Source organism: Sus scrofa, chromosome 5, assembly GCF_054392235.1.
Source record: "Sus scrofa isolate SSC_HxYL_T2T_F1_AM1 chromosome 5, Sscrofa_HxYL_maternal_Yorkshire_Landrace_v2.0, whole genome shotgun sequence".
Lineage (NCBI taxonomy): Eukaryota > Metazoa > Chordata > Mammalia > Artiodactyla > Suidae > Sus > Sus scrofa.
The window spans coordinates 94,945,351-94,958,382 of record NC_139387.1 but is presented as its reverse complement, the minus strand read 5'-3'; the positions used below and the strand labels follow the sequence as shown (position 1 = coordinate 94,958,382).

Genomic DNA, 13,032 nt, shown 5'->3' with positions numbered 1-13,032 from the left:
TCAACAAAATCCCCCGGTCAACTTTCCATGTACTTTCCACCGCTTTCCAAGAATGTTGACAGATTTGTACCTTTACGTCTAAACTGCAACCCTTCACGCCAGGCCGTTGTAGGTTAGGAATAGAGCCTGTGGTTTGGGTTTGCAGAGGGATGGAAGAACACTGTCCGTGTTGAGAAATTGTACTAATCAACTATCTGCCTTAGGATCTGTCATACTAAATGGCTAACTTAACAGATATTTAGCAAGTCATCTCTCAGACCACTTAGGGTGTCAGCACACCAGGTACTCCCCCATAAATTAAATAGCAAAAAGCAATAGATAGTTATTACTGATAATATTAATGATAATGATGCTTCAGAGTTCATGTATGTGATAAGCAGCTATTTGATGTCAGGAAACATGTTGGATGCTAGGGTAGTGTTTCTTGGCGTGTGGTCTAGACCATCTCAAGGAGCTCGTACAACAATGTAATAAATGCCAAGATAGAGGTGAACCGGTGCTAAGGGTGCACATGTGTGATGCACGTATATAGTGCACCTAACCCAGCATCTGGGAAGCGTTCGTGAAGTTTAGGCAAAGTCCTTATGGATGAGTAGGAATTATCTATCCTTCCATTCATCCATCCAAAAATTACTTGAGCAACAACTTAGCTAAGTGGATGAGAGATAGGACTCCGGGAGAGGAGCAGAAGCGAGGAAGAGCTCAGGGAAAAGATGCAAGGGTCAGAGGATGAAAAAGAGCATGGCACCTTGGGGTAATACGAGTAGTTCAATAGATAGAGCTGGAGGCTGGGAGGAAAGAGGCAGAGATGAGAGATGAGGGACTGGGCATTCAGAAGGGGCCTAGAGCACGCCACCTTAAAGAATGTGGACTAGGAGTTCCTGCTGTGGCTCAGCAGGTTAGGAACCCAACTAGTAGCCATGAGGATGCAGGTTTGATCCCTGGCCTCTTATCAGTGGGTTAAGGATCCTGCACTGCTGCAAGCTGTGGGGTAGGTCACAGATGTGGCTCGGATCTGGTGTTGCTATGGCTGTGGTGTAGGCAGGCAGCCGTGACTCTGATTCAACATCTAGCCTGGGAACTTTGATATGCCACTGGTTCAGCCCTTAAAAAAAAAGAAAGAAAGAAAAGTTGGACTAGGTTATAAGGAAACTGGAGAGTCACTGAAGGGTTTCAAGCAGAGATGTGCCATTTTGGATTTCATAAAGATCCTTCAGGAGTTCCCACTGTGGCAGAAGCGGATTGGTGTTATCTCTGGAGTGCCAGGATCGGGGGCAGGTTCGATCCCCAGCCCAGCAAAGTGGGTTAACAATTGAAACTTGGGGCAGATTTGATCCCTGGCCCAGGAGCTCCATATGCTACAGGGCAGCCAAAAAAGAAAAAAAAAAAAATCCTTCCAAGTGTGGTGTAGAGAATAGATTGGGGAGCAAGCAAGTCAGAATAGAGAGGAACCTTCAGGAGAACATTGCAGTAATGCACAGAATAGTCTGCACCACCATTCGTAGCTGTAGGGATGGAGAGAAGCATCCGTACTCAGGAGAGACTCCAGTAGCAGAATGGGAAGGCCCTGGGGACAGACTAAGGCTGGGTGAAGGAGGGAAAGGAATCGAGAATGGATTTCAGTTTTTACCTTGACGGGCCTTTCTGGGTGAGACAGGGATGCCATTTGCTTAGGTTTTTATTTGCTCAGTGAGGTAACAGGCAAGCTCTTTGGCTGAGAGCAAGCAACAGGTGTGGGAAGGGGTCTTCGGGAGAGAAGACACTTTGAAAGAAGTGAAAGGGACGAAAGGGAGCTGAAGGAAAAAGGGTTTCCAGAGCAATCTGAGGGCCAACTTCAGGCTGGAAAACCTCAATTTGTAGAGGCGTCTCTCAGCACAGTTGTTACTATTTTCCTCACTAGTGTTCAGCTGTTTAGCTGGAGGAGCAAGAAGGCAAACAGCAGAACTGATGTGGAATCAGGATGTGATGGAAAGACAAGGGGGCAATGGTCTTGAGAGAACAAATAGAAGATTCCAGAGAGAAATTCATGGGAGCAAGCTAGGTATCATATTTATTTTTGCATGCAAATAGGTATCTGGGGGCCAGAGAAGAGATAAAAGAAGTGGCCTAATGTGACATAACTAGATTATTAGAGGGAAGAAATAAAAATCAGAAAAGTGGCCAGAAGTAAAAAAATAAGATTTATAGCGCTGTGGGAAGAAAGGGAGTTAGGGATTTGGAAAGCAGAAGTTTTATGTTTTTGCAAACTACACCACTTCACTCTACCCCCTGCCCCAGAAAGGATCCCTCTTCTTCTGAACTCTGATACTCATCAGAAAGGGAGCTACTGTTACAGCAGTGCGAGTGTAGAGTCCTATCCCTTTGCGTGGGTTGAGATGGGAAATATGGGTTGTTGGAAAGTGAGGTGCCTAGTTCTTCTGACAGAGCACTGGTTTGTGTGGTCTCCATTTGCCTTGGCTTTTTATTTGAAGGTGGGGTGGGGTTAGGGGGTTATTTATTGGGACATAGCATATGAGAGAAATGTAGCATCAGTTACAAAAGAAACTGATGGAAAACCTCGAAGACCTTGGAAAGGTCAGGTTGGCTGAAATAAAAAGAAACACAAATTCTTAATGGAGATGAAGCAGCTAAGAGTGTGATTAAATTTACTCTCTTCAATTTAATTTTAAAACACCGAAACCTTTTTCAGTAGCTGCTGAAAGATAGAGTGTTAGTGCAAATGATGTCACACACAAAGCATTTGAATGTTTTTCATAACTTTTTGCTTGGTTTAGGAACTGTGATTACGAAGTGTAAAGTAACATTGGCAAACATAGCTGATGCCTTGAAAGACTTCTGCTCCTCTTTCAGTTGCAGGAAAGTTAGGAAGAGAAGTGAAGTATGACATTGAAAGAGAGTCATTATTTTGATTTTCTTTGTTAACAAGACAAACCATCCAGGAAAAGAATTTGTTTCTTAGAGATAAAGTGAAATGTATGCAAAATGCCCAACAGAGAAACTGGCACATTCTGCTATGGTGTCTAAATGATGGTTTTCTCTTCTCCTCCTTAACAGATTACACATGAACACAGTAAACATTAATTAAAACATTAATAGTTTTTGAGACTCTGAAAATGTAAATACTTTTACATCCATAGGTTTAATTGCACAGCACTGTTACCTTAGGTAGATGTTCTCCATCACATTCTGCAAATCAAATTTCACAACACACTAAGCAGGTAAAATGGGTACAATGCTATATTTTAATTTCACTTCCAATACGGTGATAGCTCGGCATTAAAACAACTTTTTTTTTAATCATCCCCCAAAATTGCTCCTATCCCTGGGATTTGGGGTCAAAAAAGGAGTCAAAGCTGGAAGAGTCAGGATAAAATGTGAGGCTGTTAAAATATGAAAATCAGCATTTCTCTTTCAGCATGGTATTTTCAAAAGTGTATTTCTCCACCACACTGTTCTCTCTCCCTTTTCTATCATCATTCATTGTCTGTTCAGTGCTTTCACTTCTCCCTATTTGTTTTGGTTCATCTTTTGAAAACCTAAAGTTGCGACTCTCTGCCTTTCCTTTCACTTTTCATTTTAGAATTTGTACCCACTGTTTCAACTGTGGCAAGTCGATGTTACTCACATTCATGCTGTTGCTTAATTAAACCACCATTGGACCACAGATTGGTAAGACTGGTTCTTGTATAAGCCTTGGAAGGTGCAAAAGTGTTTTTGGTAATGGCAGCATTGATGGACTAACTTTGATCCTCCCCTGAGCTCAGTTCTTGGACTTTCCTCTTTTCTGTCCACACCCACTCCCTTGATGATCTCATCCAGTTTCACGGCTTTAAATATCATCTCTACACATGACTCCCAAATTTATATATTTAGTCCAGACCTCTCCTCTGAACTTTAAACTCACAGATCCAACTGCCTACTCAGTATTTCCACTTGGATGTCTCACAGGCAACTCATACCTAACATGCCCAAATATGAGCTCCTGGCCATCCTCTCCAAATCTGCTCCGCCTCGAGTTCTCCACCTCAGTAACTGGCTATCTCATTCTTCCAGGTGCTCAGGCTAAAAATATCCTCGCCTCTCTCGCTCTCACAGCCTACCTCCAACCTGCCAGCAAGTGCTGTTGGCTTTATGCATAAAACTGATCCAGAATTTGACTACTTTTCACCATTTCCACCACAGCCTCTATGCACGTACCATCAGATCTAGCCTGAATTACTGCAACAGCATTCTAAATGGTCTCCCGGCTTCCTCCTTTGGTCTTAACACACACACCAGAGAAATCCTATTAAAAATAAATTAATCATATTGCCCGTCTGCTTAAAACCTCCAATGGTTTCCAATATCATTCAGAATAAAACCCAGCGACTTTATAGTAACTTATGGTCCAAATCGGGACCACTCTGAGAATGAAAGGGAAGGCTATGAAATAATCAGCAGGCTTTCAGTGATCTAGGTGTAATCCTGGGCAGCCCAGGCACCGACCTATGAGATTCCACATAATCTCCCACCCTTCCCTTTCTCTCTCTGACCTCTGACCTCACCTGTTACACAGCACCTCAACCCCTCTGCTTCCTCACTAGCCCCTCGCTGTCCTAACAGCATGAGGCACCTTCCTCAGGGCCTCTGCTCCTCCCCTAGATATGCCCACAACTCATTTCTGCTTCCCTTCAGGTCCTTATTCCAAAGTCCCAGGGAGACTTTCCCTTGGAGCCCTGCCTAAACTTTTCCAACCCCTCCCTACTTCCCAGCCCTCTTCCCTGCCTTTTTAACAGCGATTACTATCTAATCCGCCATATATTTTACTTACCTTGTTTAGTACCTTACATTTAGAACATAAGCTCAAGGGAAGGAATTTTTGACTTTTTGCTCTGAATCCCCAATTCCTAAAATAGTTGGCACATAAGAAACACTATATAAATATTTGTAGTAAGAAGGAACAAATCATGACTAGTTTCAAAGGATACTTAGGAGTTGTGTAATATCCAACATAATAAACATTATAATTTAATGATTATATATATTATCATTTTATAGTTATTTTCATATAATTCAATTCCACAAATGTATTTTGGACATTTGTGCCTTTTGGGGATCTGTGCTAGGTACAGAGGTTGGGGGTCTGGGAGCCGCAGAGTGAATACAGTGAGAGAGAATGGTTGTGCTTTCCATTCCCTGGTAGGAAGCTGCCCTGTATGCCCAGATACACCTGACCTCCAGGTGTCTGCTTTTCACTGTCTGGCTTTAAATTTTCAACATGAATCATCAGTTACTACTCAGCATTTTGCAATCAGATCTCTCAAAGTTTCCAGAATATTTCAAGCAATTATTGGCAAAGTTAAACCATGAAATGTGAAACAATCAGATGAGAAACAGATTTTTTTTCTTTTTTTTTTTGGTAATAGCTGGAAAGAAGGTATTGGGTGGGGAATCTAGCCTTTGAAATCAATAAATCAAAGTTTATTGATTTAATCTCTAGGTGTGTTCCAATTTTTATACAGCTTCTTCAAATAATTTTAATTGATAACCACCCTGTGGGTTAAACTAAAGGCATTTTTTTTTTTTTTAATGTGCTATTACAAGTCTCAAGCCCTGCCCCTACAGGAAGGGAGTAGCCCCAGGGTGTGGATAATCGAAGCACTCTAAACAAATATATACGACATTTTATTTTCAAGGAAGTTCAACAAAATTAGAGCTGAGAATAAGCTTCAAAGCATAATGTTAATACACTGATGACTATAGCTAGGAAAATTACTTAAAGCAGTTAGCAATAGATAAAAAGTATTTCCCTTCCTCCAACAAATAAACCAATCAAATAGAAAGTATGCTAAATGGTACTGAAGAGCTGTGATACCCATATAACTAATTTTAAATCATCTAAGTAACATTAAATGCAAAGAGTCCTTACTTTTATTTTTCTATCTGATGTAAAAAAATATTAGCTTCATTATGCAAGGTTCACACAACCATGTTGCGCATTATCAACGAAACTGTAGGTTTTATAGTTTAATCATTGCCACAGCAATTTAGTTTTGTTTGTCTTTTTAAATTTTGGAATTATAATAAAACCTAATCATATAAATAATTTTAAAGCAAGCTAATCATCCCAGCTCTGGCATAGATTAGCTCATTATTTATTTAAACTGACCAAGTTGCTCTGACTCACTGTCTCAGGTACTTTGTCGACAAAATGGGGTCAATATTGGTACCCAGTTAACAGGGTTCTTGTGAAAATAAAGGATGCAGAGCACTCTGTAGAATGTCTGGCATATGGGAAGGACCGAGAAGGAAAGGCATGTATATAGGTTCTGTATCTTCCACGCTGCATGGCTTGGCACAGAGGAATCTCAGACTAGTATAGTGGAAATAGCACTGGGCTAGAAGTCAGGAAACACGGATTTCAGCTGAGTAATTGTACACAAGTCACTTAACTCTCTCCAGGCTTCAGATTACTCATCAGTCATGTGCTTTTCCATTGATGACATTCAGGTTCCTTTTCAAATGCTCTCATTTAAGAAACCCTAGCAAGAGGGATTTTTACCAGCGTTTGTCATTTTAATACAGAACTTCATTTTCCCATATGTACAGATAGAAAGAAATGAGACCCTTAATTACAGATTTTGTTCACTCCTGAAAACTTGCCAGGAACTCAGAGTTCTTGTCCCTGTCTCTTCCATCAAACACAAATCCTTCAATCTGTTTTAAAAACAGCAAGCCCTTCCCTGCCAGCATTCCCCATCCCCTGCCCTTCTTTATTTTTTCCATAGTACTTAGCACGCTCTGGCTTACTGTATACTCTACTTAGTTGTTTGTTTTCTACCTCCTCATTCCCCACCCCACTCCCAGGACCATGCCAAGCACCAGGCTGGCTGTGCCTTTTTTTCTTTTAATTAACCTATATTTGAAAATTAAGAATGGTATGTAGTAAAGGTGTAAAACGTGATGAATTGATAGACACTGATGCAATATCAATGCAATATAACAATATATCGTGCAATAACTGCCACATTCAACCTAATACATACCCATCGCCTCAGACAGTCAACCACGTTTTGGCGTGTGTGTGTGTGTGTGTGTGTGTGTGTGTGTGTGTGTGTGGTGAGAATACTTAAGCTCTACCCTCTTGCTACTTCAATTAAAAAAAAAAGATCCACCCTCTTAGCAAATGTCAAGTATACAATCAAGTCTCGTTAATGATCTACATATTGTTGTCAGAATTTATTCCTGTCGTGTGAACGACACATTGTACCCCTTGAACAACATCTCCCCCTGCCTGCGCCTTTTACCAGGATTTGGGGAGCACTTAATACTTTCACCCCTGCATTTCCCAAGTGTGCTCGCTGGATCTCTAGAGTCCAGAAAGAGAGTAAGCAGAGCTGCGCAAAAAGAGAAGTGCATGGACAAGGAAGTCTGGCCATGTCCCTCCCTATACATCCCCCTTGGAAACCCAGGACACATAATGAGATTATTTATGTATTTATACATGTCTGATCGTGTTAGACCCAGTCAGTCTTTCTATTTTGACCATGGAAGCGTTTATTCCCAGAGCATCACTGACATCTCAGAGGACATTCCTGCTCAGGAGCAAGCTGTTTGGTACGTTCTTTTTTTACCTTCGGGTCACATCCAAATGAATGACGACTGTGCGAGAGTGAGCAAGGAGAAAGGCAGGCATGTGTCTCTGGACAAAGAACATGGTTTTATGAAACAAATACTACACCTACAGTCAGAGGCTTGTAATTCAGTCCTAGCTCCGTCACATAACTGACTATGTCGTTGGGCAAATTGCCTTACCTCTGAGCTGCAGCCTCCTCTCCTGCAAAGGAGTCACATTTTAGGATAATCATATCCCATTCTTCAAAACTGCCGACCAGTTTAGAAAGTTCCTGTGTAGTAGATTTAACTTATTTTTAAAAGTACTCTGGGTGAAGTTGGGGGCCTATATTTTAAAAACCCTCTTTCAGATGACTAGTGCCTTCAAGCTCTGAAGATGGATGTATCTGATTTCTTAAACGTGAAGCTACAGAACTCTCTGAGGCCTTATCCCAAAGAAATATTTTAGAATGAACAATGGAAACAAATTAAGTCTGGGAGATACTTACGTTAGCCTGAGTAGTAGGATAATACCCAGAGAAGTCCTAAGAGGTCTTAATTAGAATGGAGGAAGATGCAGGTCTATAGTATTAAAAATACAGAGTAAATGAAATTTGAGACTACGTATTTGATGCTAGATTAATTTGCTTATTTTTCTTTTTTAATTTTTACAGTCATTTTATTTTTATTTTATTTCACTTTATTTTTTAGCTTTTCTAGGGCCACGCCCAGGGCATATGGAGGTTCCCAGGCTAGGGGTCAAATCGGAGCTACAATTGCCAGCCTCACACTACAGCCATAGCAGTGCAGGATCTGAGCCGCATCTGTGACCTACACCACAGCTCACTGCAATATCATCTGATCCTTAACCCACTGAGCGAGGCCAGGGATCGAACCTGCGTCTTCATGGATACTAGTCAGATTGGTTACCACTGAGCCATGATGGGAACTCCTGCTTATTTTTCTGATCACCCAATTTTCCAATAGTGATTGATGATATAGAGCTATGTTGTAAAATTCATTTGTAGCTCAGCACTAGTTAATATTCCAAAGCAACAAAGGAGAGGTAGGTGAGCCTCATTGCCAAGGAGGCCTCCTCGGGTCCTTATCTTCGAGGAAGGCTTTCTTCTCCACTCCAGCTCAGGAGGGAAAAGATTTGTCCCCAAACCTGTCTCTGAAGGGAAGAAATTCTATGAGAGTTTAATGCACACTTGCAAAAATAATGCTCTAGATAGAATCAGGTGGCACTTCAAGTTCTTCTTACCATGGAAATATAAGCCGGCTGAAATAACAACCACAACAAAAACTTTTTAAGCTGGTTATAAAAGGTGACTGCGCATGGAAAGATCTGCGTAACATAAACTTTAGTGTCTCCTTGAAATCTGATGAAAGCACTGATGAAAAGAAGTAGTTTGCCTTTAAAGAAGATAAGAAATGTTACTTTAGTCATCTCTAAATAATCACTGGGCCGTTGTAACACATTCAGTGTGATATTTGCTAAGCAAGCAAGCTTGCCATCTGGTTACTGAAGCTCTATTTTTGCTACTTCATAGATACACAGGGCCCAGTAGCACTGAGATGTAGGGAACTGATACCAGCCTGTGGACCGATTCCAAAGCACCTTTGAGAGTTCAAGCCATTCATTTATTTGCAACACAAAGTGTTCTCCACAGAAGAAAACAATAAGTCTAACTTATTTGTTTCTTTCCTGTCCTGGCATTTTTTTAAATATCCATCCTGACAGGGCCAATACAGGTTTTCAATATTAAGCCAACTTTAGGGAAGACTGGAAAGAAGAAAAAGAATGGAAAATAGTCTGTGTGCTGCTTGTGCCACATCCTACTTGATTCTTTCTGGTGCCAGCAGCACCGTTCCTGGTCTCCAGAGTGTACCCAGAAGTAGCTTGATTACACTGCAAAAGCCCATATGTGTTTATAGTAGTCGGAAGAAAAAGAAGCTCCCAAACCAATCTTTCCATCCAGTCCCCGGCAAGTACCCCTTTCCCCCAAACCAAAGACAGAATTAGCAGCACTGTGTATAGTATAGTGCCTGACATATAGTAGGGGCTCAATAAATGTTTACTAAATATAATCACCTGGGAAGGCTGTGGAGAGTAATAGAAATGATTTCTAGAAGAGTGTTTATCTTAGTCTCTGTAGCCATTGTAATACATGCATTGAATGTATGCTTAACACCTGGTCATCTTTGGCACTGTTGACGTTTTGAGCTAATAATTCTTCGTTGGGAGTGAGAGTGGAAGGGGTACTGTCTTGCACACTGTGGGAGGCTTAGTGGCATCCCAAGCCTCCATCCACTAGGTGCCAACAGTGTCCTCCCTCTACCCCGGGCAAAACTGTCTCCAGACATTGCCAAGTGTTTCCTAGGAGTAGTGGTGAAAAAAAGCATCCCTAGATGAGAACTGTCTAGTCTCTGTGTTTGTGTCAGTTGCCAGAATTCGAAACATTATACTCTTTCTTTTCTTTGTTTCTGCATTGACATTTCTTGATCTACGTGTTGAAGGTGTATGATGCTCTTAATCTGCTTTCACTCAATTTTCTCTAAATTCCATGTTTTTATATATCACAGTTGGGGGTGTGGGCTCTCTAGGTACATCCATACAAGTTAAAAAGACATGTTTCTCCCTTAGGGGAGGGGAAATACAGAACAAAGAGTAACCATTCAGAAATTGGATTAGTAGTTAAGGAGGCTATTTTGCAGAATGATATTGAGATGGTCTTGTGCCCAGAATAGACCTAAGACCTTAAGCTGGAATCCATGTGTCTATGTGTCTAAAAAGAACTACTGCATCTGAAAAGAAACTCTCTCTTTTGTTTGCTATGCCTTTTGTAATCTTAACAATAAAACTCCTCTGTTATACAAAAGTATCCTTCTGACAAACAGATTTTTTTTTCCCTCCCTTGGCTTTGTTTTTATTTACTTCCTATTTATATTAACTGTTACAGGAAGATACCAGCATAGGTTCCAGGAATAGGCCTTCTCAGTAAATCTTGCCCCTTCAGAAGCACAGAAAGTGTCCCACTAACTGAAGAAATCAGTAGCCTTTTAAGCCTCTAAAGTAAAATGATGATGTCACATATCTCCTCTTTCTTAAAATGAAAAAAAAATTTAAATCTTCGAATTCCAACTGAAACCTAGCCAGTGGGCAACCTTCTTGAAAATGACTACACATCCATGTCTAAGGGTGAGAAATCATTTATGACAAATAAAGCTCATGAAAAATTCTAATTTCATTCATGTTACTACAAGTATACCTTCATGCTTTAAAAAAAAAAAATGTGGGCTGGTAACATTTTTCTACCTTCCTTGCAGTGTAGAGTTAAACATGTGCCCTTACCTCTCCTCCAGTGCACGGGAAAGGATTGGAGTATCTAGAAGTGCAAATAGCTCCTTTCTTGACAACATCATCTTCCAGGCCAAACGTCGCCGAGCAGTTAGTTGCAAAGTACTTGTAAGGCATCCATGTCTTCCCAAAGTCCTGGGACCGGTCCAGCACCATGGCTGCTGGCCTGGGGGACTTAAACACCATGATTAGATGAGTGAAGTAGAATTCAGCTTCCAAGTCCAACTGGATCTTTTCTCTGTGCACATCCTCAGCAGACTGCCACCACGTGCGAGGAAACCTGAAGGATGAGTCTGCCATGGCAGCTGGCAGGTGAGCCAGGTGAGGCTGGGCAGCATTGCATTTGTCACATTTGGGCTGCTGACAAGTCAGATCAGTGTTCTCACTGTAGAAGCAGTACAGTTCAGTGGCGTTCTGACCACAGGTGGTGTCTGCCCAGAGTTTTCTCCCTAAAGCCAAATTGCCCATCTGAGGGTTACAGGCTTTTTCACAGCGGGAACTCCCTCCAGCCACTCCATTCAGTCCTAGAGAAGGGAAAGCATATGTTATTCAAGACATACCCATCTGGAAAGCTCTTCTGTCCACCTAGTCCATCTTCAACAGTCAGGTTATCCCCATAGAGCCCCAGACTGTCAGTAAAGAGGATATTTTACCAAATTTGAGCAGGAAGACTGTTCCGCATTTATACTATTTGTATATGCAAGTGTATGAATGTGCATGTGTGTGTCTGCAAGTGTGTTTCATGTTTGGATGTAAAATTCACACAAAAGAAAATAAAATCACTTCCGTTTACTAAAGGGTGAGAGGAAGGAAAGTGGAAACACTAGGGTAGAAATAGCGGGCCTAACCTTTTCTTGCTTTCTGAATAGTCTCTATATTTAAAATACACTCATTTGTTTTGGAAGTCATGACATAAATAATACCCAAAACCAATAATAGTTTCAAGATCACTCAATTTAGTCTTTAAAATATAATTTGAGCCCTTAGTATTACCTAACATATTTATGAGAACTCATTAAAGAGGAAATGTAGAAATCTACTATATTTTTAAGATAAAAACAATTTCCTAGGAAAAGTAATATGCGATAGTTAATCAAAATACAATGGGATCGCATTTAGGGAGGCAAAGCTAGAGACTATTAGAGCTCAGATGTGCAATTGTGCAATATCTATTCTTAATATTAGGTAAATGAGACTAAGAAAAAACCCTCTAAACTGCCATATGATAGAAAAGTTTCTTTTACATGCGCTCTGCCTCTCCAGTGCTTCTATCTATGACAGGTTATGTAGTAGTTACCTGTTTGCTTAACAGGAGAATGTTTACAGTCTGGCAGCCACTAATAGCACCTTTAAACATTATCTGTGAACTGAAACACCTTCTTAAAGAAACATACACTTCCACTCAAACAAAGGCCCAACAGCCCTTAATGTTTCAAAATTACTTAAAATGATCAACATTTTCCACCTGTCAACGTCCTGACTAGATAATGTAATCCTTTAATTTGGGCTTGTCATTTTAATTATCAATACCTTAAGCAAAATTATCTATTTTAAAAGTTGAAACAGAGAGGGAAAGAAGGAAAAGAAGTCAAACCCCAAATTCCAGCAAATTGAATGTTGCTGCCTCTTAAGAGAGAACACCTCTGAAATGTTACCACTGTGCAGCTGGAGAAGCCAAATGACAGCTTAGACTGAAAAAGAGACATTTCACACACTCATTAACTATCACGAACCTCACATAGCCTTTGCAGCTAAAGGAAAGGGCTTCCGTAGTATATTTTTAAATGTCAAATACAAGTGTGCAAAATGCCTGGACTCTGCCACTTTTCTGATTAGCTGGTGCAACAGTTGCTCGTGGCCAGGACCTCCCAAACACACAGTGTGCTATGACTCACCCGTAAAGCATTTCAGAGAAAATCATATACTGCCTGTACAAGTATTTTTGACTTGAAACACTTGCCTTGTGATATTTATTTACAACCTCTTAATTGCCTGCATGTTTTTGCCATAATATGGTTTGAAAAGGGAAAGGTTTATTAAAGTTCATTCTGTGGCTGGGGAAGCATACATAAAGTGCA

At 40.8% G+C, this 13,032-nt stretch overlaps 1 protein-coding gene across 6 annotated transcripts in view; it reads right to left on the bottom strand.

Moving 5' to 3' along the window:
• The window catches only part of NTN4 (netrin 4), a 113,688-nt gene that overhangs the window by 98,324 nt on the left and 2,332 nt on the right, over nt 1–13,032 (bottom strand). For all 6 annotated transcript variants that reach the window (XM_021092743.2, XM_084957574.1, XM_021092741.2 and 3 more), the window contains exon 2: nt 10,949–11,478. In XM_021092743.2, coding sequence (XP_020948402.2) covers nt 10,949–11,478 — 530 coding nt within the window. The remainder of the gene's footprint in view (nt 1–10,948; nt 11,479–13,032) is intronic.